At 33.5% G+C, this 27,184-nt stretch overlaps 1 protein-coding gene and 1 pseudogene across 1 annotated transcript; both read left to right on the plus strand.

Annotated features, from left to right (window-relative positions):
* The first annotated feature begins 3,418 nt into the window (after window positions 1-3,418).
* Window positions 3,419-4,811, plus strand: LOC114757630 (UPF0481 protein At3g47200-like). The gene is made up of 2 exons (XM_028946717.1): window positions 3,419-3,484; window positions 3,624-4,811. The coding sequence occupies exons 1-2, from the start codon at window positions 3,419-3,421 to the stop codon at window positions 4,809-4,811; spliced, it is 1,254 nt and encodes a 417-aa protein (XP_028802550.1).
* Window positions 4,812-19,588: 14,777 nt separating this feature from the next.
* Window positions 19,589-23,992, plus strand: LOC114757631 (hexose carrier protein HEX6-like; annotated as a pseudogene).
* Window positions 23,993-27,184: the final 3,192 nt, after the last annotated feature.

Genomic DNA, 27,184 nt, shown 5'->3' on the forward strand with positions numbered 1-27,184 from the left:
GATTGTTCATCCCCCGAAAAATGAGCCTCCTCAATCTGCTAGACATCATCGTGCTCCATAAAGCTCAGGATATCCTCTTCGTTTAGATCATAGTCATGAATACTTGGGAATGGCTCACCAGCACCATGACTGCCACCACCACGGTCCTCGCTAGGTCCTGATCTATCAGGATCAATCAGCTCCTTCCCTGATCGACGACTCATCCTAATAATAGCAAATAGCAATTGAAATTAAAAAATATATTTTACAACTAACAGTTATTCAAAATAAATAATTATATCAAATAATAATTATTTCCATTGACTCTAAATAATAATATCAAATAATGTTAATTGAAAAACAGATATTCCTATATCTAAATTTTCTATTAACTTATCAAAAAAAAAATAACTACTTCTATTAACTCTATAAAACGTGGCATACTATAAAAAAAATTTCTATTAACTCTAACTAAATTAAGCTAGTCTATCAAAATTAATATAAAAAATATAATAAAATAAATAAAATAAAGACTAAAAACAAAAATTATTTATAAATAAATTACCATTCTTACCTGAAAATATGAATATGTAACTGGATCTGGATCTGGATATATTTTGTGGAGAGAATTTGGCAGAGCTTCGCTTCAAAATTGGCCAAACAGTGAAAATGACGCGGTGGAGGGTATATATAGGCTGTGATTTTCTAGAGGTTTTACAGGAACCGCTAGAAAATTCTAGAGGTTTTACAGGAACCGCTAGAAAATTCTAGCGGTTTTAAAGGAAACGCTAGAAAATTCTAGCGGTTTTAAAGGAACCGCTAGAAAATTCTAGCGGTTTTACCCTCGTCACCCCTGTATTTAGCCACGTGTCACAACTTCTCAGGAAAAGTAAAAAATTTCTAGCAGTTTCCACTAAAACCGCTAGAAAGTCTGTCCAATTACTAGCGGTTTCTCCAACCGCTAGAAAATAGAACGGCCATTTGTATTCTCTAGCGGTTTCGTCACTCGAACAGCTAGAAATAAACGCTAGAAGTTTGGCGCGAACTTCACACCAAAATGCCCGAACGTTTTTGCGGTTACTTTCTAGCAGTTTACCTATAACCACTAGAAAGTTCTGGGACTCACACCGGTTTAGGTCAAACCGCTACGAATTTCTTGCGGTTTGAGATAAAACTACTAGAAATGTCTTAATTTGTAGCAGTTTTATTTAACTGCTAGAAATGTTTTGCTGGTAATTCTACTTTTTTTTTTTGTAGTGTATGGATATATAAAATAAAATTTGTAGTAATACATTATTATTCATAATAATTAGGGATACCAACATAATAATTATTTGGATAATCTGTTTTGGATAATTGTTCTAAAAAAATTAAATTTGAGAATAAATCTATTGAGATCAGAGAGTGAAATCTTGATGATAACTTAAGTTCTTAAATATAGAAATAGTCGTTTGAGTAGAGAAGAATACGTAGGATTTGGAACTCATCTAGTTTTACTCATATTTTAAATTTTTTAGTTATGAAAACTTATTTATTTAGTAATTTTTTACAAATTTAAATACGTGAGTTGAGTAAAATAATATTTCAAACACGTGTCAAAAGAAAATAATCAAATGGGACTTTGTTATAGTGAAAGATAAATTAGTCATTATAATAAACGCATGTTTATTGTACAGAAAAAAAATACGTGCATGTTTATTTTTCTATAAACTTTATACATTTTAATACAATATTTTAAAATTATTTATTTAAATAATACCATCCTTAATTAGTCCAAGTTCTTCAAATTGGAGAGAGGGAGAAAGGGAGAGAGTAGATAATTAGATTATAAAGACAAATTAATAATCTTAAAATTTTCAATTTATTGACAAATAAAGACGTTAGATCAAGTTCTCCTATTGAAGACTTTGTTTTTTGCCGCCCTCTTTAATTGTATTCATCAGGAAGTGATGAGAAAATTTTCTTGGTTAGAAAATAATTATGGAGTTGACATTTAATAATGAAAGGATGTAAATAATACAAGAGTTGTATACATTTTTTTTTTCAAAAAATGGATTTAAATGATTTACCATTATATTCTGAGCAATATTTTGATAGTTAGTGTTTTGCATGTGTAGTGATAGAATTTTCTCTAAGAAAACTGATAAACACTGATTCATTAAAGTCTTCTTCTTGCTACACTGAACAAAAATTCTATCCCTTTTAGACTGCGAAATTCATTTCGTCCTCCTCTATGGGGAAACCCTATTCTTTCTTCTTTACAACAACGGTTTCTTCAATCAAGTTTAGCAAAAATTAGTAATTTACAGATCAGAACGGAGAGAATAATAACGGATTGTCACCTGATGTATGGGTCTTATTCAATATTCGCAATGGTTTTACGCCAGAGGTATTGATCTTCAATCTCTCACAAGTTACAATATTTTTAGCAATATCTTACAGAATGTTCAAGTCAAGCAATTTAACATGGATAACAGTTGGGCAACATTACTACAATTTGGAAACTTTCAGATACCCAGTGTTCCTGAATAAAAACTTTCAGAGCAAATTTATACCTTAACTCGGAAAAGAAAATGACATGGATGACATGTAAACCCACCAATTTGGCATGTTTGGTCAACTAATAGTCAAACTTAACCTAGATAATAGCCAATGTGATATTACTCTGATTTGGAAACTTCCAGGATGACATTGAGCCAAAAAAATTCTGAATACCTAGCACTTTTAAGTAAAAACTTTCAGGGCAAATTCGCATCTTAACTCATTTTTATTGGGAAGTCATTTAAATGTTGTAAGTGCCACTTGCTGAGACACACAGCGCCGCGCCTCCCATCTATATATTTACTCTTAACACAGAGCACAGCAGATCTACTTTCATTCTCCTGTTGTTTCTTGGCTAACAAGTTTAGATGGCGGAAGTAACAGATTCTGAAACAAAGGACTCGGGGGTCTTAGGGAGTCCTCCACAACCCTATGCATCCTGTTCAATTTCTTTTTGCTTACTATTTTTAAGGTTGCTTCGATCTGTTTCATTCGTAAATTATTACGCTTTTTTATCTTTTATTTTGTTTAGATAAGCACTTGTTCTCAAGATACGATTGCTCCAGAGATCAAGGAGCAAGGCTTCCAAGTATGCATCCTTTACTACTGTTTGTTCAATTTTGAAGGCTTTTCTTATTTTCTTGACTTCCTTTTTGCTTGCTATTTTTAATGTTGCTTCGATCTGTTTCATTCCTCAATTATTACAATATTTTTAGCCTTATTACACATGGTCGACTGCTGCAATACTAATGAGTAGAGGTTTTCCCACGGTATATGCATCTTTTACCTCTGTTCAATTTCTTTCTGATTACTATTTTTAAGGTTGCTTCTGTTTCATTCCTCAATTATTACACTCTTTTAGCCTTGTTTTGTTTAGGTTCAGGGTTTTGCTCCATAAATGACTGGTCAATATTCTGTCGACATTCACCCGGCGATGCCTATTTTTGAGAGTGCTCAACAAACCGTATGCTACCTTTACCAATCTTCAGTTTCTTTTTCCTTACTTTTAAGGTTGCTTCTGTTTCATTCCTCAATTAGTACACTCTTTTTGCCTTGTTTAGATTGACACTAGTACTCCACAAATGATTGCTTCGCGACTGTAGGTAACTGAAGACATCGAAGAACTTATTCAAGATTGTGGAGATGGTCGTTCGTCACCGCATTGTTGTATCTACAGGGTGCCCAGTAGGCTCCGTAACCTTAAAGGAAATGCTTACACTCCAAAAGTTGTTTCCATTGGCCCCTTTCATTGTCACAAAAGGGGGCTGCAAGACATGCAAAGGCATAAACATATATTGTTTAAAAGATTTACTCAAAGAACCAACTCAAGTTGTTGCGAATTGGTTGAATTTGTACAAAAGTTAGAGCCACAAGTCTGTGCTTCTTACTCAGACACCATTGACCTTACTGAAACAGAACTTGTGAAACTGACATTAATGGATGCCGTCTTCATTATTGAACTCTTCATCATGTCCTATTTGGATGAGGTACACAACGATGCTAAATTGTCACAGCCATGGTTAGCAGATTCTATACTTCTAGATCTACTTTTACTTGAGAATCAACTTCCATTCTTTGTTATTGAAAAGTTGTTTAATGAAGCTTTGCCCCATGATCGTCGCGGTAGCCTCCCTTCATTTCTTGAGCTCACTCATAACTATTTTTGGTATCACAACGGACAAGAATTAGAACCTCATTCTACTGTTGAGCTAAAGCATTTTACAGATCTCCTTAGATTGTTTTACAGGAAAAGAAAAACGTTTGAAAGGAAGCCAAACCCAAATCATTTTTCTGATCTCCTTAGATGGTTTTGCTTGAAAAGAAAAAAGTTTGAAAGGAAGCCAAACCCAGAGGTTGAGGATGAATGGATGCGAGTCCCAAAGGATGGAAGCCATATTCTTTTATACAATGCAAATGCATTGGAAGAAGCAGGCGTAACGTTGAAGGATTGTGAGAGCAAGTGCTTATTGGACGTGAAATTTTCAGGACATATTCTTGAAATTCCCCATATTGTGGTGGATGACAATCCTGAACTTTTGTTTCGTAACATGATAGCATTAGAACAATGCCATTATCCTAGAAATGGTTACATTACTGAGTATGCTCTTTTGTTGTATTGGCTAATAAACACAGAAAAGGATGCGGATCTCCTCGTTCACCATGAAATAGTTGGGAACTATTTAGGTGATACGAAAAACGTTGCCACGTTATTTAATGGTCTTTCAGACAATATCGTTCATTCAGCTATCAGTACTCACTATTTGAAGACTTGCCAAAAATTGAATATGTAATCATAACACTCATTGGGACGAGGAGAAGGCAACCCTAAAACGTGATTATTGTCAAACACGTTGGCAAACTATTGCTTCTGTTGCTGCAATTGTACTCCTGTTTCTCACAGTTGTTCAAACCGTATTTTCCATCCTCCAAGTAGTCATGTAAATTTACAGCTTCGTGTAATACTGGATATTGATTGTTGTTTCCTGTACCTTTGTCATGAGTTTCGTTATGACTGGGCAATGTACTCGTAATTAGTGAAGCATTTTCTTGGACCAGGCTTTGATTAATAGAAATTGCACCCTGTGGCCATAGAAATGTAGCTCTATTCCTTATTTCATGTTTTGCTTAAATATTTTCCACTAAAGTTTATAAAAAACTATTACATACATACATACATCCTCTTCTATTTTCTTTCAGTTCTTGTAGCCATCAAATTAATCCGATCGGTGATCCATATGAGGGTGCAGTGGCAGATGGTCGCCGACAAATTATTGGACCCAATCTTTAGATGTAGCCCAAATAGTCTCATGACTCATATGGATTATTGGGTCTCTCAAGTATGGATACCAATTCCAGCCAAAAAAAGAGTATGGATACCAAGAAAAATGAATCAGCAAAATTTACACGCTTATTTTATATAGCATAAAACTACTTAAAGCAAATTAATTTAAACACCAAGATGCCCATACTTATTTGACCAAATTGTTTGCAAAGCAAAGAGAGCATTTTGACTAAATTGAATCTGTGACATTTAATTGTATGCAATAAATTAGAGAAAGAAAAAAACAGTAGAGTATTTCAGTTCTTCCGTCTCATCTTTTTCCTCCCCAAAAGGGTATTTTGGGCATTGAAAATTGTTGTCCTCGGCTCAGCCAACCAAACGGATTCAACGGAGGAAACAGTCTTTTTTCCCCTCTTTCCCAGCCTAAGCATCAGCGAAACCAAACGATGCCTCGGGATAATTTAGTGCATTATTGAGTGCTTTTAGTCTTTCAAAATTCTAAATAGATAATCCTTCGCTCTTGTTTATTTAAAAAACACATAACTAATTTTTAATGATAAAAATCACTGTTAAAGTTAATTGGATTAATAAATGTGTTAAAAATAAAATAATTTTCAACAAATACTCTAATTCAATAATTAGTTGCTTGCTTTTAATAATTGATCTCAGATTTTGTCTTTGGTTTTCAATATAAAAGCTAGATAATTAAATTATGGATATTAAAAAAATTAATTAAATTAATTGTTGTAAGAAATTAGTTAATTTTTCTACTATGTGTAATTAATAGAAATATTTGGAAAACCTTATATATTTTGAAGATAAAAATGATTGAAATATTATATTTAGGATTAAAATAATCCATTTTCCAGCTCCTATGTTTACGGGGAAGTAGGTTTTTTTTTTTTTTAATGCTGCAAATTAAAAACCATTATTTTTCATTAAAAAACAGGGAAGAAATATAACAACTACAATTAAAATATACTCCCTCTCGTCTTATATAAGACCCATTAAATATAACAACTACAATTAAAATATACTCCCTCTGGTCCTATGGGTCTTATATTTATGACCGCAGCAGTATAAATATAATTTGGAGAGGCCCGAACAAGAATTGGAAAAAGAGCGTCTCCACTTCCTTGCCCCCATTTCTATTCACTTATCATGTCAACTGTTAATATTGCAATTTAAATTTAACATTTTATTCATAATTTTATAAAATATGAAATATGAACCATTTAAAATACAATTTAATGATTGAGATGAGAAGTGAAAGAAAGTAGCGAGGAATGAAAGTGGAGAGACCCTTCTTCCACAGTAACTACGCTTTGAAAGAAAATCTTATAAACTGACTGGGAATCCAAATCCAAAACTGCGGCAAATGCCCTAACAAGCATGATTACTTTCTCTGAAACAAAAACAGAATCATAGCTTTTTTTAAAAAAAAAAAGGGAAAAAAACAATGCTAGAGAAAAAAACTTAAAGGTACAAAATGGACAAAAAGACCGAGAACCAGAAGCATGAGATAGCAGCCAGCCGCCAGCTGGGTTGCACCGGACATAATTACCGGAAGGGAGTGTCCGAGTCTGATATCATCTTTCTCATCTTTCAAGCTGGCATCATTAACGGCGACATTGGCTCCTCCCCATAATCTGTGTCGTGCTGTGTAAAAGAACATGATCTTGTACTTCACCGACGTCGTAAAATTCACCCGGAAGTATGCTTTCCCGTCCATCTTCGCCGTCCGGTTAAGTGCTCCGGCATGTGTTTCAACAGAGCTCCACTTCTTCGCATTCTTCTTGCGCCCCTGATAGAACCCGACAATGGTGGAGCTACCAATCGGACTGGTGCTATTCCGATCAAGAAAAACAGCGACGGTGAAGTTGACGTTGTCGTATCGAATCCCAGATTCCTTGTTTCCGTTATCCAAGTCGACCATGAAGATTATGGCGGAATTGCTAGTTGAATTTGAGGTTTTGTTCAGTTCAGGAACAATGAAGGCTGCGACGGAGCACTTGGGTTCGTTGCGTCGCAGGCTTAACCAAGGGCACAATGCAGTTAAACCTAAAAAGAGTAACGAGCCGAAACCACATGCACACAGATCTCCTCCGCCAGATCCCACCGTCATTCGTGGTGAGCCGCCGCCTCTCGTCATTGCCATTTTGCGGCCGGCAACCTGAAGCGTGAAGCAAGCAGCTAATTAAGTGATTGAATGGCAAAGAATGTAAGGGAAAGCGAATGATGAGTATTTTAACGAGGGAATGAAAAATGCGATTAATTTATTAGATTCTATATACATTATTGATTGCTTTCTACAGCTGAATGCTTTGGTTAGGATACTTGGCTGTGATTCAAATTTGATAGAAGTATATTGATTAAAATTATGGAGATACTCAGACCACCATTATTTTTATTTTCTTGAAAGATAGGTCTTTAATATGCAAGCGAAGAAACTGTGATGCATGATCATGGTCAATGTTGATGGCTATGTTCAGAAAATTGGGATTGAAGAAGTTTCTTTGAAAATGCATCTTCACATGCTGATAGACTAGAGATTAGTGATATTGGACCGTTTATTTTGTTTTGCCGATGTTTGCTTTGTTGTTGCTTTCATTTTATCTGTTTTTTTACCTCGATTTTCGTTTTGTACTGTAAACCTTTTAATGGAATCTCCTTCTCGTTGGCAAAATAATACTCCTCCAGTCCTAAATATAAGATCATTGTACACACTAGTGTAAAAGGCTTGTACACACTAGTATAAGAGCGAAGGAGTAATAACAATGGAATCTCTTTCTATTGCAGACACTCACACACATATATTCAAGTATGTGTAAACGGTCAGGAAAAACCTGATCACATGCTATCTCCATTTCTCTGTCACTCAGCATTTTTTTTCTTTAGCCTAAATTCATATCGTTATATGAACCTCAAATTGGAATCATATCTGACTTTTATTCAAACAAATTAATGTGAGTATAAGTGGAGACCTTTAGCAAAGTGCAAGTATTAACATATGATTGAAAATGAATATGAAAATGAAGAATAAGTGGGGAAATGAAATTTGATGAAAATAGGAAGCCACATTACATGACATATATAGAAATTAAAGAATCAAGCATAAGATTAAAAAAATACGTCAAGTTTTTTATATCTGTTACATTAAGTTTTCAGTCACACATGATTATATGTCCCATTTTTTAATATAAGTTTATAGTTTAATGATAATATTTAAAAATAGAACATATGGCTATATGTATTAAAAAATTTGGCATAATAAGTATAAAAAACTTGACTTAAGTGTTCTTCGAGATAATACATGAGGGGAAATAGAAACTACTTCATCCATCCCATTTTATAAGCAACAACTACCATGTCCCTCTTGTCCCTAAATATAAGCAATATTTATAAGTTGTCTTAAATTTTTTTAGCGAATTCCCTATTTTAGCCTCATTAATTACTTATTTTAATATTCAATATATTTATTATCTCATTTTCTAAACTATTATCTCTCCATCACACATTCTTTTTCTTCCATAATTCTTTTTATTATAATAATTTTTTATTCTCTTTCTTATACTCTCTCTCCCAATAAATGAGGGCATTTCAGTGAAAGAACTTATAATTTTTACACATTTATTGTCTTCAACTAATTTTAACTAACATTTTGATCTACGTGATGAATTCCAATATTATTTATAATAAGGGACAGATGGAGTATATACTAAGGAGTTAAATGAAAAATGTGGTGGAGAGGTCTACATCAAACATGGATTTTATTGGCTGTACGGATTAAACATGAATAGTTTGTTGATTGGCTGTGAACATTAATATTAATGAGTTGTGAGAAGAAGTACGCATGATTAGGTATCTTATGGCTGTAAATGCCTTGGCAATTTTTTTTTTCGTACTATTGTGTGTGAGAATTACAGATGTTATTGTCAGGACTAAGGAGTTTATATCCTTCTACTTTTATAGGGATAATGACATTGCTCTAGAGAGCTATCATATTGAGAAACAATTGAATCTTCCACCAAACTCTGTTTGATCTCAAGAATATGTCTTGAAAATTTCAAGTTTATTAAGCACTTAATTATCTTTGAGGTGAATTTCAATCTTTCACTTTTGACCTTGCATCTAATGCTATTTGCTAGTCTTCCCATTTATCCCCTTTAATAATGATTATTACTTTTTTGCTAACTATAATTACTTTTCATAATTTTCCTATTTTTCACTAAATATTATCTTTGAGTTCCATTTCAATCTTCCACTTGGGAACCTTTTTCCTATTATTCCTGAATTTTCATAATTTTGCTGAATTTTTAGGTAAATTTTTCATAATTACAATTAAGATTCAACTTTCAGAGAGACTGCACTTTTAACCCTATATAACTCGTCATTCATGCAACCTCTCCAAACATCTCAAGGGTCTCAAAAAATAAATTATAGGTCCGTCATTTCATAATATTTATTTAAGTTCCCTTAACTTTTAATCATTATATGATTTGTCTACGTATGCTTTTTCCTAAATTGAAACTTGCTTCTTTTATATTTAGGTCTCTACTCCCTTTCATTTTGGCCATTGAAACTCTCCCATTGTATTTAAAACTATTTATACTCTCGGTCTAGAAAAAACTTTTAATTTGTTGTTTAGTCCTTGCAAATAATTTTATCTTTGCTGCATATTTCTGAGACCTCTAGTCAACTGGTCTTAGTGTCTTACTTAATTCATGCTTATTTTTGACCTTTTAGGCCAAAAATTCAGGATATGACAGACATGTTGTAATACAATATTGAACTTCACACCTTCAACAAATTCCGATGTTCATTAAGTAGTTAGAAAATTTCCAATATTATATCCATGGTTTGAACATCAAATAATTTAACCACAACATACACCTTCTTAGTTGTCAAATCATTCATTTTTGGGGATATAACTAGTAAAATATAAGAGGGTAGGTAGATTTACATTCGATTTAGATATGACCACAGAAATACGCGAAGTACCTTTAGTTTTGGCACTCATCACAGAGTGTTCCCCAATATTCTAATTATTTCTAGGGTCCTTTAGACTATTGCTTGGGAATTCCCAATAAAGTGTCATGGTTTTTTAAAAAAATTTATATTTTAAAAAGATTAAGCATATGGCTATGATTTTAGATCGTTGTATATATAAAAGATGAACTTTATGTTAACCAAATTATCGTGACCTATATTGTTTCTAGGGACTCGAACGTTATACATGAACGCTAAATTGATGTTCGTCGCACTCAAGTCTCCTTCTTCGTTCTCTTGCCAACATTTGTCGCACTCATTGAACAATGTGATACTGAAATTATTTTCTATTATATTATGTGTATTCAGACCCAAAAACGATGACATCAACAACAATAATATAATACTACCTCCGGTCCTAATTATAAGACCTAGTTGACTAATTTGAGGAGACGAAGGAAGTAGGTTAAGTTAGTTATTTGTAATAAATAAGTGTTGTCATTCCTAAAATATCCTTACTAATTAAGTGTATTGGTTAGAACTATCATCATTAGAAGGACTATCTTGGAAAAAATGCATAAATATGAGAGACAAAATAGATTGGAGTCTTATAATTAGGATCAAACTAAAAGTCAAATGGGATCTTATATTAAGAACTAGAGGTAGTAGTTCTCTTCGTTCTTATTCTACTCATTTTGAGAAGGCTTGGTATTATCTAATCCATCATTTTTACCAGTGTTTTGAGTAGTCTTTTTTCGTGCATATTTAAATTACCTTGAACTATTTTTTTAAAACTATTTTCTCTTCAATAAGTTTCCCGCCAATTCTTTTTCACACATACATAAAATAAAACTATTTTATTTTGATTTTTTTTTTTGAGTACTCTGAAACAAGTTCTGCAGATAAAAAAACAGAAGATAAGTTGGTCGGTGATGGTGACGGTGACACACTTCAACCTTTTGTTTTGATATAATGGAGCATTTGGGTGAAAATAAAGGGGTGTTTGAGTATCCCAAAAGTACTTCTCATAGGCACTTTTTCATAAATCGAGACAAATTCTTCCAGATATTTACTTCGTATACTATAAAAGCACTTTTAAAATCATAGTTTTGTTTTTACCCAAAAACCCCCTAAAATCATAATTTTGAAAGTAATTTTACAATATACGAAATAAATATATGAGATAAATTTTATCTCAATTTATGTAAATGTATTTTTTTTATAAGTGTTTTTGTTAGAATCCAGACAACCCATAAGTTGTTAGGTCCTGTTCATCTTTCCTGGTTGAAAATGTGGTTTTCAATCGATATAGTGCCCGTTTGGATCAGCGATTGGAAAAGCAGCTTATAGAAAAGTGAAGTTGGTAAAAGTTACATTGGATAAGCTGAATTGTGTTTGGATTAGAGTTCAGAAAAGTTAATTTGCAAAAGTGATATTAGTAAAAGCTTGTTTAGATTATAGTTGAGTAAAAATAAATTTGGCTGAACAATTACCAAAATAGGTATGAGTTTTAATAAATAATGAAACATGATAAAAAAAATTGATTTCACATAATACAATGAAATTAAAATAATTTAATATGAAGCAATCAAATTTAATTTTAAAATTTTAAAGAAATCATAAAAAATATTTTAAATATAAAGTGAAACATGAAAAAAAAAAAAAGAATTGAGATAATATAATGAAAAAGTGAAATTTAATGAGTGAATTAAAATTGAAAACTTTAGAGAAATCATAAAAAATATTTTAAATATAAAGTGAAACATGATAAAAAAAATGAATTGACATCAAACAATGAATTTAAATTAATTTAATATGAACAAATAAAATTGATTAAGTGATTTAAATTTGAAAACACTAGAGAAATGGAAAAAAAATAAGGCAAATAAAAGCGAAACATAATTTGAATGGATAAAAATGTTTTGAACTCCAATTTGCAGTATTGTGACAAAGTGAAACGAAATAATAATATACATAATTAATTAATTGATAAGCTATGGATAATTTGGTCTCTGATTACATCACGAACGTGATTCATATCGATGAAGACTGCAAATTAACATTCGAAGACGATGGTTGAGTAGCTTCAGCTTGATCATGTTCGCCAATTATATTACCATCTTCAGCTTGTTGAAAATAGAAATCAGAGCTTGAATGTCTCCTTATAAGGTTATGAATGGCTATTGTTGCACAAATCAAGTACACTTGTGTTTAGAAGTCGTAACTGCGCATATTTCGTAGGATTTGAAATCTATTCTTCCAAACACCAAATGTTCTTGTGCACCTTAAACTAGAATGATAATAATTGAAGGCTTCATTACTATTTCAGAATCCTACTTGTCGTCAGAAGTCCGGAAGGTGGTAGCGCTCAGACCTTTATAGACCTAGATATCTATTTGGTGTTAGATATCCCACATCAACCAAGTAATATTTCCCTAACAATTCATGAAACAATTTGAGACATTGTGAAATGAATAAAAATATGAAATAATTAAAAAACGTGCCTGATTGGAGATGCCATAAACATATACCTGGAGGTGGATGAGGGAAGTTTAGAGATGAATTTGTAATAGCATCGTCAAATATACAAGCATCATATGCAGATCCCTCCCATCCTGCCAAGACAAAAGTGAAACACATATCCCAATCACATACAGCCATGACATTTTGTGATGGATTTCCCTTTCTGCTAATAAATTTATCTCATTTTGCAGCGGGGACAACACGCAGTATGTGAGTGCCATCAATTATTCCGATTGCGTCCTTAAAAAATGGATAATAACGTGGATCATTCTCAATTTTTCTATGAGTTCCACGAAATGTAGGATCTATAGGTCGAATGAGTTCACTCGATAGGCTAAGACAAGCTTGCAGTACATTGTGAAAGTGCCTACTTACAGTTTCCCCTGAATGTTGAAATCGTTCCTAGATCATCCTATTGCATTGTCCATGTGCAACCGTGTTTAAAAATATCGCAACCATTTCTTCAATTCCTACGTACTTAGACTTTTGTAAACCATGTTCCTCCAATTTAGTACATAAGAGGTGAAAAACATGTTTATCCATTCTAAACATTTCAGGACATCAATCATCATGCCTATTCATAATGCCTTGTACCCATAAATTTCTTGTCTGCTCACTAGTTCTGTAGGGTTGTTTAAACATATACATTTAATAATAATGACCAACCAATGCACCTACTGCTTCATATTGTGTTAATTCCTCATTAATCATGGATAACCGTCTTGAATGGTCATCTTCATTCCATTATGAATCGTTATTCCAATTTCTCAAAGTATCTTTATTCCATGGTAAATCATCGTTCCAATTAGCCATTTCTGGAGTTAACCCTGTAACTATGATGACAACAGAGTGTAAGCATTATAAGGACTACACTAAACAAAGTGCAAATAATTTTCATTATGCAAACAGAAAAACCAAACACATAGATGACAAGTAGAAATTAGCATAAATATATTACATAGTCATTAATAAAGTTCCTACAACAGGTCACATCAGTTCAGGTTCAAACAGCAATCAGTTCAAGTTAACAAGTGCAGTAACAACAGTGAAACAACTAAGTCCTAAACTAAATCCTAATCTACAAGTCCCTTCCATGTGTCTGGGTCTCGTGCTGCCGATATTAACCACGCCAACAACTTGCTTCTATCATGCATAAACCCCAGATAGGCTTGCCTAGCCCACCTCAACCACGTAAGCATCTTGGCACATGCATAATATAGTTGATTGTTACCATTAAGCTCCTCAGCAGTACTCAGGTGTGCCAAAACCTTGTTAACTAGTTGGGGATCTTCAACCAATGTTGTTGCTTGCTTATCAGAAGCAGCTGCTATAACACTAAGGCTATCAGAAATTTTAGTAGACACAGCAACTTTCTTCTTCTTCTTTGCATCAGACGTCTCACCCCTCTTCCTCTTTCCATAGCTTCCTGAGCCACCTGGTCCAGTACTCGTGGGGTTGTTTAAATTGCAACTGGCAAAGTCATCTGTGAACCCAGCACTGGTTGTTGGGTTAACATTGAAATTTTCATCCTCACTGTCCGCCGACCCTTCTTGTTGGTCCAGGCCGACTCTATAAACATCCTCCTCCTCTTGTGTGTCAGCCTGTGTCACAGGTGCCGGCTGGGCTGTGAGGTTGATGGAGCGTACATATAGTCTCCTGAAGCCACAACATCTTTGAATGTTTTCTGCATATCTAATGCAAACATCAAACCTTGATGTCTAAATTTCTTGAAATTAGGGTCCACTTACATTACATTAACATAATTAGGCATAATTAAGCGAAGTCTTAACGGATAGTCAAAATTAAAACTCAACCAACACAAATAGTTGCCAGTAATTTTTGTTGCCACCACTCATCAAGGGCCAACACTCTATTTGTGGCTGCATCATAACCAATTCCAGTCTCTCCAGACATCAGTTTATCCCACAACTTCCAATCTTTTCTCAATATATCAAATCTATTCTTCAATTACCTCCTATCATACTTTCTTCCGCTCCTTTCTTGAAAGTTCTTTTCAATTTTCCCCCAACCGAGCCTTGTAAATGATGTTCCTTATCGTTCCTTGTGCACTATTCGCTCAGTGCAAACATCGATTAGAATCTTTGTCGTGTAAGGATCCCATGTCGCTTTTCCCCTATCATTGTCCATTTCTCTATGCCTTTTGATGGGAAGAACACTAACTGAATCAACCAAAACCCTAAATATGTAATAATAAAAGCCATATTATGTAATCACCAAACAAACATATATATTATTTTCTTAATATGATTGTAAATGTTTTTTGTTATCAAAACTCCGATTATTATTATGAAGTCCTAAAATATTAATTAAGACATTGTAATTGTAAAAACTGTTTAGTTTTCTTATTCAAAATTTTTGAAAATTATAAATATTTAATAAGTGATAATTGGTTTTGAAAATTTTTTCATAACTGAATTTATCAATTATTTTTCTTATTGTTTGAAAAACAATTGTTCATCTTTGAATTGGAGATGCCATATTTTAATAGAAACTTAATTAGGAAAGACAATTTATTAGTTAATTGCGCTATCAAAAACATAATTAAAGGGACTAACAAATTGTTTAAAAATTACTTTCTTCAATCTATACAAGCTGTTCACATAAAACCACTGAAGTCATAAAAATTAATATATTAGGAACAACAAGCTTTTTTAATTTTGACATCGAATAGAATTTTCCCTGCTTAATGGATAAGCATTTGCTACCAGTGGGAAAGTCTTTTTCATATGAAATTGCAAATTGAGGTTATTGGATTTACACTAACGGAAACCAGATATTTTTTGTACATTTTTCTTTCAAAATTCTAGCAGCATTGCAACCGAATGATTAGTGTAACACAATCTCATATACGCATATACACAAGCTCATATGAACGTATACATAATCACATATCCAGAATGATCATCACAAGCTCTACACAGATCCACTGCTCCAACAGATAGCTGTTAATTCACCTCAACAACTCGGACACGGTGAACAAAACCACGAAGGGTGGGAGAAAAAAATCAGACCATCGGCGAGCAGATGTAGATAACCACCAAAACCAAAAGGAAGAAAATAAAAACAACCACCGACTAGCAGAAACAGAGGACCACAAAAAACCAGAAGGAAAAAAATTAAAAAACAACCACCGGCGACCACCACGGAGGAGAACTCTTGATTAAACCAATTTTCAGGCTTTAATTTTAAGCCTTCCACCGGCGACAGCAAATTCAACCACGGATCAAACCAGAAAAGAAAGAAAAAAAATTACCACCCAACCTGTAACAGATCAAACCAACCGAAGGCTGCTAGAGGTAAATCCCACAGTGTATCAGACTGGCAAGGCAAGATCTCCACGCACAGCTCGAAAGCACAGGCAGACAGCCACAACCTCAGTTGCAGATGAAATCACCAGCTCGGACTTGCAAGGAAGAAGCACCCTCCAGTAAGCCACACACACCTCACACCCACCACGCTGAGCTCATGACGATGACAAAGCAGAGCTCACGGCAACCACAGAGGGACCTTCTGAGGTGAAAAAGAAAAGAAGAGATTGGGCTCAAGGGAAAAGGCAGATGGGAGAGAAAAAAAGAATCCTTTCTGACATTGCAGAATGGCTAACTCGAGAAGCTCTTCTGATTTAATTGATAAGCTCCTTCTTGGAGCTTATTCCAACTGGGCGTCTAGAGAGCTTAAAAATACATAAGCCCAATCAGCTCCAAGCTCTACCAAACATGCCTCTTATCTCAACCCAGCTTATTTTAAAATTTAAGCTGTCAGCAAATGCTGACCCTAACAGACCCATAGTATAATATATTATTTAAACAAACAAATCACAGTCCAGCATTTTAAACTATTTATTTTATATATGTGTGAGAAAGAATTGGTGGGAGACTTAAAGTATAAGTGCATCCAGTATCTTAAAGTATAGTATATTATGTCATGGGTGTAGGTAGAAAAATATTTCAGCTGAATGAAACCTTAACTCATGTAAAATTCATGGTTATGATAATTAATAAAATGAGTAAAATACATTGAAACTCCTCTATTTTATCTAAATTACATAAGCGTCCATTTTATTTTGAAAAGGTATATAAACCTTATTTAAAATTAAAATGTATATCATATAACCCTTTGAAATTTTATTTTTATATATAGCTGACTATTAAGTTTGACCCTCAAACTCTTGTTTTGTCCAAAATACATCTATTTAAGATAAGAATGATTTAAAACATTTATATTTACCCAAAAAAAAAATCAAATACATATAAGTTTAAACTTTTTAATATCATATGTTATAAAATTTAACAATTTTGGTTAGATTATAAAATTTATATATATTTTTGAGATCGCATTTATTGAAACTTAATTTTTAAGTTTATTCGAACGGCTAAGACTACATATTTCAAACCCATATTTTTTTAATGATATAATATAAATGATGTAAGCTTTAGAGAAAATATAAATTATTTAAATGTATAATTCAAAAATTTTAAACACGTTTTTGCTGCAAACATTTATGAAAGACTTTTAGTCAATAATATATTTATTGAATTAATTAAAAATTTGTCATGCCTGTGTTATCTAAATTACGTAGACTTCTATCCCAACATGACAAAAAAAAATTAAACAAATAAATATTTACAAAAATAAAAAATAAAATTAAGGAAAAACAGAAAATTATTATATTATTCAAAAATAATTTTAGCCAAAATTAGAGATTTAATGTGATGAAGAAAAATTAATAAATAAAATTGATTTGAATATAAAGTTTGATTTAAAAGAATATTTTTTAAAATATTTTTGTTGATCTGGTACCCACAACGTTGGACAATTTGACAGCCTGCGGTAAAAGTGACAACTTTATGGGGAAACGAATATGTTTAATATATGTTAATTATAATTTAGTAATTTAATTACAATATTTGTCTCACTTACTCAGTTTGTTTGAAATGGATATATATAATAATATATGTTCAGTATAATACTGACAATTGGCTACAATCACGTCTCGAACGAATTCGAATGTTTCCCCTAGACATTTTGTTTTATTTTCCAAGGGGACAACGACGGATAGGTATATAGCTCTGGTTGCTTTTCCGATCCCCTCCTCGTTGTGCACATTTTACGAATTATTATTTCATCATGCCTGTCATATTTTCATTAGTAAAATATCAAGCACTGCAGGTAGTATTTTCAAAAACTAAAATAATTTTTAGCTTTTTTGTTTTTAACATTTTTTATTTTTTATTTGGGGTTATTGGGAAATTCTTTCTTCTATACTCGATGTTTTTTTCCTCTATTTAACAACTTGAGTTCTTATTGAAGCTTCATCATCTAATCTCGATATGTTTATTTTTAAATAAAATTTGTCAGAACAATTATCTAAACATATTGTTTCTTTTTTTCCATAAACCTGTTTTAAAAAACAATCTTATAAAACTTTTTTGAAAACAAAAAAAATAAAAACAGAAACAAACACGCTCAAATTTCTCTATAGAGTTTACCGCACTGTTGCAGGAGAAAAATTTTGTTTTTAAATATAAATCATTTATAGGGTAATTAATAATTTTTTTTCAATTTTACCCCTGTAAATAAAATAAAGAAAATAGATGAGAGAAAATGTACAGTATATATTTTTTCCAATAACCTTCTTTAATAGGTCGGCAAACGTAGAAACTTTGATCAATTTAATTTGAGTGTTCCATCATCTAATTAAACAATGGCCATTATTATCTAATTTTTATTAAGTACATCTATAGCCTCCAAGATATAAAAGCTATTTTAAAAAAATAGATAAATATAAAAAAAAGTAAATTAAAATTTTATATTTAGAACTAAATTAAAACTTAAATTAGTTTTTATATTAAAGACAAAAGGGTGTATTATTGAAGTGTTATCTCTTTTTAGACGTAAAATATTAATACGGAATCCAAAATTCATTACCCTTCCTGTCCTTTTTTAAAAGGTCTTGGCAAGTTTTTTTGGGCCTGAATAAAACATCGTGCACGAATTTTCTCAAATATCAATTATCTTTTTTCCCAAAAACATGCTTTGCTTTGGAAATGAGGATAACTATGGGGAAAATGAATTCATAAAATAAGTAAGTGACAGTTTTAGAATATATATATATATATCATGAAAAATTTTTACATATTTAATGAGTTTTTAACATATTTTAACAAATATTTTTAGTGGTTGAAAAACTCTTATATAAAAAGGAGCAGAGTGAGCAATTTGTTCCAAAAAATTATGAAGAAAGATGCACGTACAGACCCATCCTCTTACCCATAAACTGCATAAATTTTTAAAAATCGTCAACTAATTTTCAAAAGTGATACTCAAACATATCTTGATCATTAAATGATACGATACACGTTTCCTTAATTCATCCCATAAACAAGGAAATAAATATATATACACATATATATATTCAGTGAATCAAAGAGACTTGGTAACACAGTAGTAGAATTTGAGTCATCAAACAGAACTCTTATCAATCAATCAAATCTTGTATTGAAAAGTAAGCCAATTATGTTATTAGAGGAAAAAAAGACAAAATAACATTCAGGTCAACGAAACAGAACGTTGCTTGTATTGAAAATTCAAACCACCAGGATACTGTCAAAATTTGTTTAATTTCCAACCCAAATGGTGATGACCTTATCCTCAGATCCAGCAAAGACTAATCCTGCTGTTCTATGACATTAGCCTACTGCTCTATCTTCCTCAGTTTCTACTTACTCTGTTGAGCTCAAGGGAAAAAATCTGATGGCTCTGAGCTTTGCTGTGACAAACGGAAGTGAACACAACAATGGCAAGATAACCTTGTTCGTTGTCTTATCTTGCATGATGGCTGCCATGGGAGGTGTCATCTTCGGCTATGACATTGGCATATCAGGTGAGCTTCTTGCTTTAAATAGAAACCTTAAATCTTTTCAACAAAGGTTGGTCCGATAAGACTAGCAGTGATTTTGAATGAAAAGAGTTCGGTTCTCCTCAAACAAGGTCCAATATTTTACTCGTGTGCAAAAGATCAAGTTATGAGAGCTACCCCTAATTAGACATAATATTGTTTATATCTGACCTAATAGTGTTGAATCCTTCATGAACATATTAAAAAAAAAAAAAAAGTTAATCCAATAAAGACTTAACTCATACCCTCCACAAGTGTTGGTTCAAGGCTTCGTGCTCATGTGAGGTGCACTGAAATTGTCTTAACCTTCGTGAGTCCCCGGGTGAGTAGGTCAAACTCATGAATCTGTTACCAATGTCACAATATATGGCTGCTTTGATGAACTAAAAGGAATGAATCCGAAGGTGGGGTGACTTCAATGGAGCAATTTCTGGTGAAGTTCTTCCCAGAGATATACAAGAAGATGAAGGAGGACACAGAAGTGAGCAACTACTGCATATTTGACAGTCAACTACTGACAACATTCACTTCATCGCTCTATGTGGCTGGGCTGCTTACTTCCTTCATAGCTTCGTATATCACCAGAGCTTTTGGAAGAAAGCGTTCCATTACTGCAGGTGGTGTTGCGTTTCTTGCTGGTGCAGCCTTTGGTGGCGCAGCTTTTAATTTCTATATGCTCATTCTTGGTCGCCTTTTGCTTGGTGTTGGAGTTGGCCTTGCAAACCAGGCAAGGTTTTTGATAACTCTCCATTTTTAATATATTTAAAGAGTATTTTGAGTGATTTTTAGGGAGTTATCATTACATTTTAAGATTTTTTAAAAAAGTTAAATTGAAAGATTTGATTTTGAGTATTATTTGGGGATTTTCTTATCAATATCTCGATTTAAAATAAATATAGGTAGTTAATGCTAATTTTAAGATTTATATTAATTTTATTTTTATTTTAGTTTCTTTCCTTTCCAGTTTTTCTTGGCTCTTATTTTGTTTTTCATTTTATTATTTCTTTTATCCTCTTTTCAGCGGAAGCTAGACGCAGCGTTTTAGCAGAACATTTTGGATACCCAAGAGGACTATCCACCATTATCGTAGAGGGCGCCGAAAACAGGGGGTGGGAGAGAGTTGAAGCGCCGAACTGATTGTGACTTCTGAGACAGAGGGAAGCCGCCGAACTGGTTCGAAGAGAGAGAGCTGGAGAAGAATCCTCTTCTTCGGCAGATCCTGGAGGCCGAGTTGACGGTGCTGGAGAGGAGAGACTGGGCACGGTGATTTTCTGATCTGAAAAGAGAGAGGCGCCATCGGTTACCGGATGAGCAAGAAGAGCAACTGTTCATCATCTTCAATCTGGAATCACTCGAGCTATATCTGATATTTTGATTCCCTGTTTCTCTGTTTCGGTTCCTCCTTCCCTTATTCCTGCATTTCACTATGGTTTTTGAATGTGAGATTGTTGCTTTAGAGCTGGGACTGATTACATTCATGTGTAGCTAATTTTCTCTTACAGCCTAGAGGAACTATGAACTTGCTAGTGGATTAATTTGTGTTTTTACTGAATTGAGGATGCTTAATGTTAAATTTTGGTTACCTAATGTTGTTCTTTATCTGTCCATTTGATGACTTGCCACCATTAATTGTGAATTTGAGAATTAAAGTTTTTCTTTACAAAAAGGATTTTAATTAAGCTTTTAGATTAAGTAATATAGGATTGGATGATAATTTAATTTGTGATTAGGATAGAAATATACGTAATTGCCCCATATAATTGTGGATTAATAAGACCGAATTGTTTAACCTCTTAGGTAATTGTGTGAGACATTACATAATTAATTTAAGAGAGGGTTATAAGTGGACTGATAGGCACTTGTAGCTAATTGAACTGTAGATTAAGAAAATTAACATTAAAGCTAATTAATTTAGTGAAACAAAATTCAAGAAGCTAACAAGGGCTTAGTAACTCTAGGTTGTTCCCTTAAATATTTGTTCTAGTTAATTTTACAAAGCTTGGCTTTATTTTGTTTTAATTTCTTTTCACTTGATTTCATTAAATCTTGATTTACTCAACTTAAACGAAAAGAGAATTTTTATTGCCTAATTACTGTTAATTGAGTTCTCTATGGGATTAATCTTGATTTGCTACTATTTATTTTTGTGATCCATACACTTGCGGTGCATCTTAATGTTTAGTAGCATCATTTTTATTGCAAAATTGTGAAGATTGATGAAGTAGGCTCTTGCTGTTACTTATTTAATTAGAAATGTCGCTGGTTTAGTCCAAAGGGATGAGTATTGTTGCATTTTAAATTCATTTAAACCCGAATTCGATTTTTCTGCTCCTTTTTGAAGAAAAAAATTCCAACGCTAAATTGCAATCTCGACCCTTTAAAGAGGAAGATCAGGATACCCAACACCCCCCCCCCCAAAAAAAATTAGGACAATGGCAGGAGCAGTACCCATAACAGAGTAAATGTAATAAGAAATTATTTTTACATTTACCCAATTTAATAATCAGGTGTAATTCAAGGAGATAAAATAAAATTTTCTCGCCTTTTTTTTTTTTGGGGTATATGAGGGACACATGTTTTCATTAAGACTTTCTGCATCCTCATTTCCCCCTACTAGGGCATACCTTGTCACTGATTTCTTCTAGTTCCTACTCAAAGATTAGAGTAAACTGTTCCTTTTGATGTATCATGTTACCTTAGAAAATTGACGTAGTAGTAAACTCCATGCTTGCCAGGAGATAATTACACATCCACAAAACCTCAACAGCTTAGTTTAAACGACAAAGTTGCTCAATCCTCAACATTACACAGCGAAGAGTCATTTGTAGTTCACATGCTTTCTTAGGATTTAATAGACTTGGCTATCACCTAATTCCCACCATTTTCCCATGCTAAGAAATTCTTGTAATGTTTGTTCTGCAGTCAGTTCCTCTGTTTCTCTCAGAAATGGCGCCACCAAGACTAAGAGGTGCAATCAACAACGGGTTCCAACTTAGCATTGGAATTGGAGCTTTGTGTGCTAATTTTATCAACTATGGCACAGAGAAGATCAAAGGTGGATAGGGTTGGCGTATCTCACTATCGACTATCGTTTGTATGAATTACCATACATGTATTACCATAAGGGGAGATTGATAAAAAATGCGTGGATGGTTAGAAACACCAAGATACACAAAGGATTAGTAATGGAGAATATGTAAATTCTCCAAAAGAGCATTTCTGCATAATATTCTTAGTTTAGCCAATCCATCATGAAAAGTAAAAAGGGGTAAAGTAACTTTGTCTTGATTGTTTTCTAAATTTAAGTTTTTTTCGTCCGCATGTAAAAAAGGAATAAATAAATCAATCAAATTCCGGGAGGCAGGAGTGCCAGCCTTGATCCTCACACTAGGTGCACTTTTCCTCCCAGAAACTCCCAATAGCCTAATCCAACGCAGTAAAGATTACTAAAAGGCAGAGCTAATACTTCAACGAATTTGAGGAACTGACGATGTTCAAACTGAGCTTGATGGTCTCATCAAAGCAAGTTCAACATCAAAAAACACTGATCACTCATTCAAGCTTATCCTGGAACGAAAATACAGGCCTCAACTTGTAATGGCAATAGCAATACCATTTTTCCACCAAGTGACGGGGATCAATGTCATAGCCTTCTATGCTTCTTTGCTTTTCAGAACACTAGGGTTAGGTGTAAGTGCTTCACTCTTGTCTGTTGCCATGACTGGCATTGTAGGCACCGGCTCGACCTTCATATCAATGCTTGTTGTTGACAAATTTGGCCGGAGAACCTTGTTTGAAATAGGAGGCATTTAGATGTTAGCATCTCAGAGTATAGGAGGAGGGATAGTGGCAGCTTATCTGAAAGATAATGGATGATTGAGCAAAGGGTATGCTTACTTGGTTTTGGTGATGATATGCATATATGTTGCTGGATTTGGATGGTCATGGTGGCCGTTGGGGTGAGATTTTTCCATCCATTGGAGATTCGATATGCCGGGCAAAGCATCACAGTGGCAGTGGGCTTCCTCTTCACTTTCATTGTTGCTCAGACATTTCTGACCATGCTTTGCCACTTCAAGTTTGGAATTTCCTTCTTTGGGGGTGGGGTGCTGGTGATGAGTGTGTTTGTGTGCTATTTCCTGCCAGAGACCAAGAATGTGCCTATCGAACAGATGCAGAAGGTGCGGCATGAACACTTGTTTTGGAAGAGAATGATGGATGAAGGGATTGAGGAGAGAGAACAAGAGAGCAGTCTCTGATGAAAAGTCTAAATCCAAGTTTTTTTGGCTCTTGTTATAGTGAAGGAAAAGAAATTAGTTTCCTTCATTCACAATGCCTCTCATGTCTCTCTAATTAATTACTCTACAGTTTCTTCAACTTCTTCACTTTTCAGAGGAGGGGCATGATAATTACTTTTCATCCTCGAAACCACTTTTTTCATCATTTCTTCCTTTCATTTCATTCTGTCCCCCAAACAGAGTATAAACTAAGCCCTCCATATCCATAGAAAAAATACATATTCACATATCTTGGACATTTTAGGTTCATCCAATGTGCCAGTGAAACTAAACCGTGGATTGTGTTGTTAATTTCACCTTCTCAGAGGATGCGTGAATATTGCATCGCTGCCAGAGTCCATGGACTCAGAAAAACCACAAAAATTGTTCATACGAAAAGCTGTTATTCTGGACCATGCCACGTACAAATGTTACTGATTATTATAACAGGAACTTTGATGATTTAAATTCCAATGAAGCGGCATTGAGGTGCTTAACTCCATTTCAATTTAAAATCTTGTCCCATGAATGCAGTTTTTCTTCATCTTTATTTATGCTGTTCCAATTGGAGATATTACATTTCATCTTCTATAACTCTCTTGTTAGTAACATTTCTCTTTCTATCAAAAGTAGAATAAAATATGGGTTGGTACTTTTTATCAGGCCCTGCGATACCAGAATGGGATGAACCTATGCTCATCAGATAAAGGGTCTAGTATTTGACTTCGATTAAATACATGACACTGAACATAAATGACCATCTACACCTTACTATCAGTTAGCCTAACTATTGCAGAAGGTTCCTTGAATTGAGTTGTTTGGCTCCAATCTCAAGTAAACGTGAGGATCCTTTAGAGGACTGTTCCTACAATGTAGAAACAACTGTTATGACTAGTCTGGGGATAGAAAAAGTACGTAGCAGCAGCAGCAGTAAAAATTTCGGAGGTAACTCTAGTACCATATTTCGCAAGCCATCTTGAACATCAAAACAATTTGGGTTAGTTTGTCGTCAGAAATGTAACTCCGCCTACAAACATAAAAATCAGCGGCAGGATGTCATCACTGAAATGCCTGCCAGCGATGATAATGATACACAGCAAGAATAGCCAGCAATACCCTAGCTTTGCATACATTCAAGAGCTGTAAGACACAATGCAAGGGATATTACCGAGTAATGTCATAGAATAATAATGAAGTGTGCGTACTTAGAATCAAAGGTTGATGAGGTATTGAAAAAAGATAAGCCATTGGAGAATTTCAAATAAATATTTTCTCAATTCTTCAGTTCTCAGTATTTAAAAAGGTTAAATTAAAAGTAATCCCAATCCTGATCCTCGGAAAATATGCTAGAATAAAATGCCATCCCATTCATCCCTTGAGGAGTTATGTAGTGGGCATCATGAATATGAGTGATTGAGTTCTGTTGTCCCTGCAACACGGATAAACCCAAATTCAACTGTTGAATCCCAAAAAAAAAAAAAATGCAGAATATAGAAAACACACCAAACATCAGCCAAATCTGCATTACTAGGCCTTAGATGTTATGGCTGCTGAAAAAATCAATACAGTTGGTAGCCATTGTGTTCAATTGTCCCTAAAACATGACACCAGAGAGCTGTCAGAGTAATCAATATTACCAAGCGCACAATATATGGATATTTAAAGTAGACATGAATTTCTTGATCCCCAGTTGTAGAGGACTTCTCACTATTCCCGAAACAATTTGTTGAGAGGCATAATAGGCGTCCAAGTTCTGAGACTGTGAAGTTTATTAAGATTGCAAAACTTGGTTCTGACTTGAGAATGCTTAGTCAATATTTGTGAACCCTGGACTAACTTAACTTATTGTTATCTACTATTTGAGAAGTTATTAATAAAGTTTTATAAAGTATATTAGTGAAAAATAACCTTAGACTCTTATTTGTCTCAAAGTCAAGTTTATTTTATTTCAATTTCGATCTTTGTTTTCTAATCACATCACGCAACCTCTTTTACAATGTTTATTTCACTTAACCTAATCAAGGATACAAGTATGATTTTTAATTCGTTTGGCCTTAGTCTCTGAAGAAACGATACTTTTTATACTATTTGCGACCCATTTGCTTGCAGTTAAGCTATTCGCCGAACAGTTATGTTTAGGATTGAAGGAGTATATGCTAATGAGAATTCAAGAATCTCTTTGTGTGAGACATTTGATTCCTTTTTTGAGAATCAACTCAGATTGCGTTGGATTACAAGCTGCAGAAGCTTGTAAAGGAACTTAAGGTGAATATACATTTCCCTAACAAATCTTGACAGAATGCATCATAAACTCTATGGTTTTCCATTATTTATCATTCAGCTAATTAGCTTTCATCAATATAATGTTGTTACAAATATTCTTCGCGTGAATAATTTTCTGTTCTCATCCAAGTGGTATTGAACAAGATTTATAAAATGTATGGTACTTTACTGTAATGTCACACACACACACACTCTCTCTCTCGAGTGTTCTGTGGTTGAACCTAGCTAACTGTCAACTTTATATTGCCTTTTCGACCGTGGGCTATATTATGAGATTTCCTAATCAACTCACATGAAGATGTGAATATCCTTATTAGGAATGATATAATCTCAGTCATCTAGTTGATTAGGTTATCCACTTGATGTTGTTAGAATATTTGATAGGCTTTCGAATTAATCTTACTTTACTGAGTTTCAATTCTGATTACTTTGGGTTTTTGTAGAGTTTTGAATTCCATTAGTGGTGATACTTGGGGCCTGATCAAGCCAGCTTTGAAATGCCAACTTCTTGTTTCTGTCATTGGATTTGTACCCAACATGCTCAATCTTATTCAGACCACATTCTCTGTCCTTCAAATAGTATGGCTCTAGTGAAATACTATGTTTATTCCTCAATATATGAGTTGCATAACTAATTTGTGGATACTATGAAAATCAGTTAAGCTAGTTATTAGTAACAAATTAAATGTTTGTTGATTTTTCTAAACTATTATATTTTCATGTACATTAGAACTACACCATAGAAGAAGCCTTCTTAATGTGTGCAATCAATGGTGATACTTTGAAAAAATAAAACTATTACCTTCAATCCTTAATATAAAAGCTAGTTGGGGGTTGAATTTGATCTTATAATATCTTAATCTACTTTGTCTTCTAGACCTAGATTTATTA

This window comes from Neltuma alba, unplaced genomic scaffold (genome assembly GCF_004799145.2).
Source record: "Neltuma alba isolate B1F8T4 unplaced genomic scaffold, ASM479914v2 tig00010614_pilon, whole genome shotgun sequence".
NCBI classification, from domain to species: Eukaryota; Viridiplantae; Streptophyta; class Magnoliopsida; order Fabales; family Fabaceae; genus Neltuma; species Neltuma alba.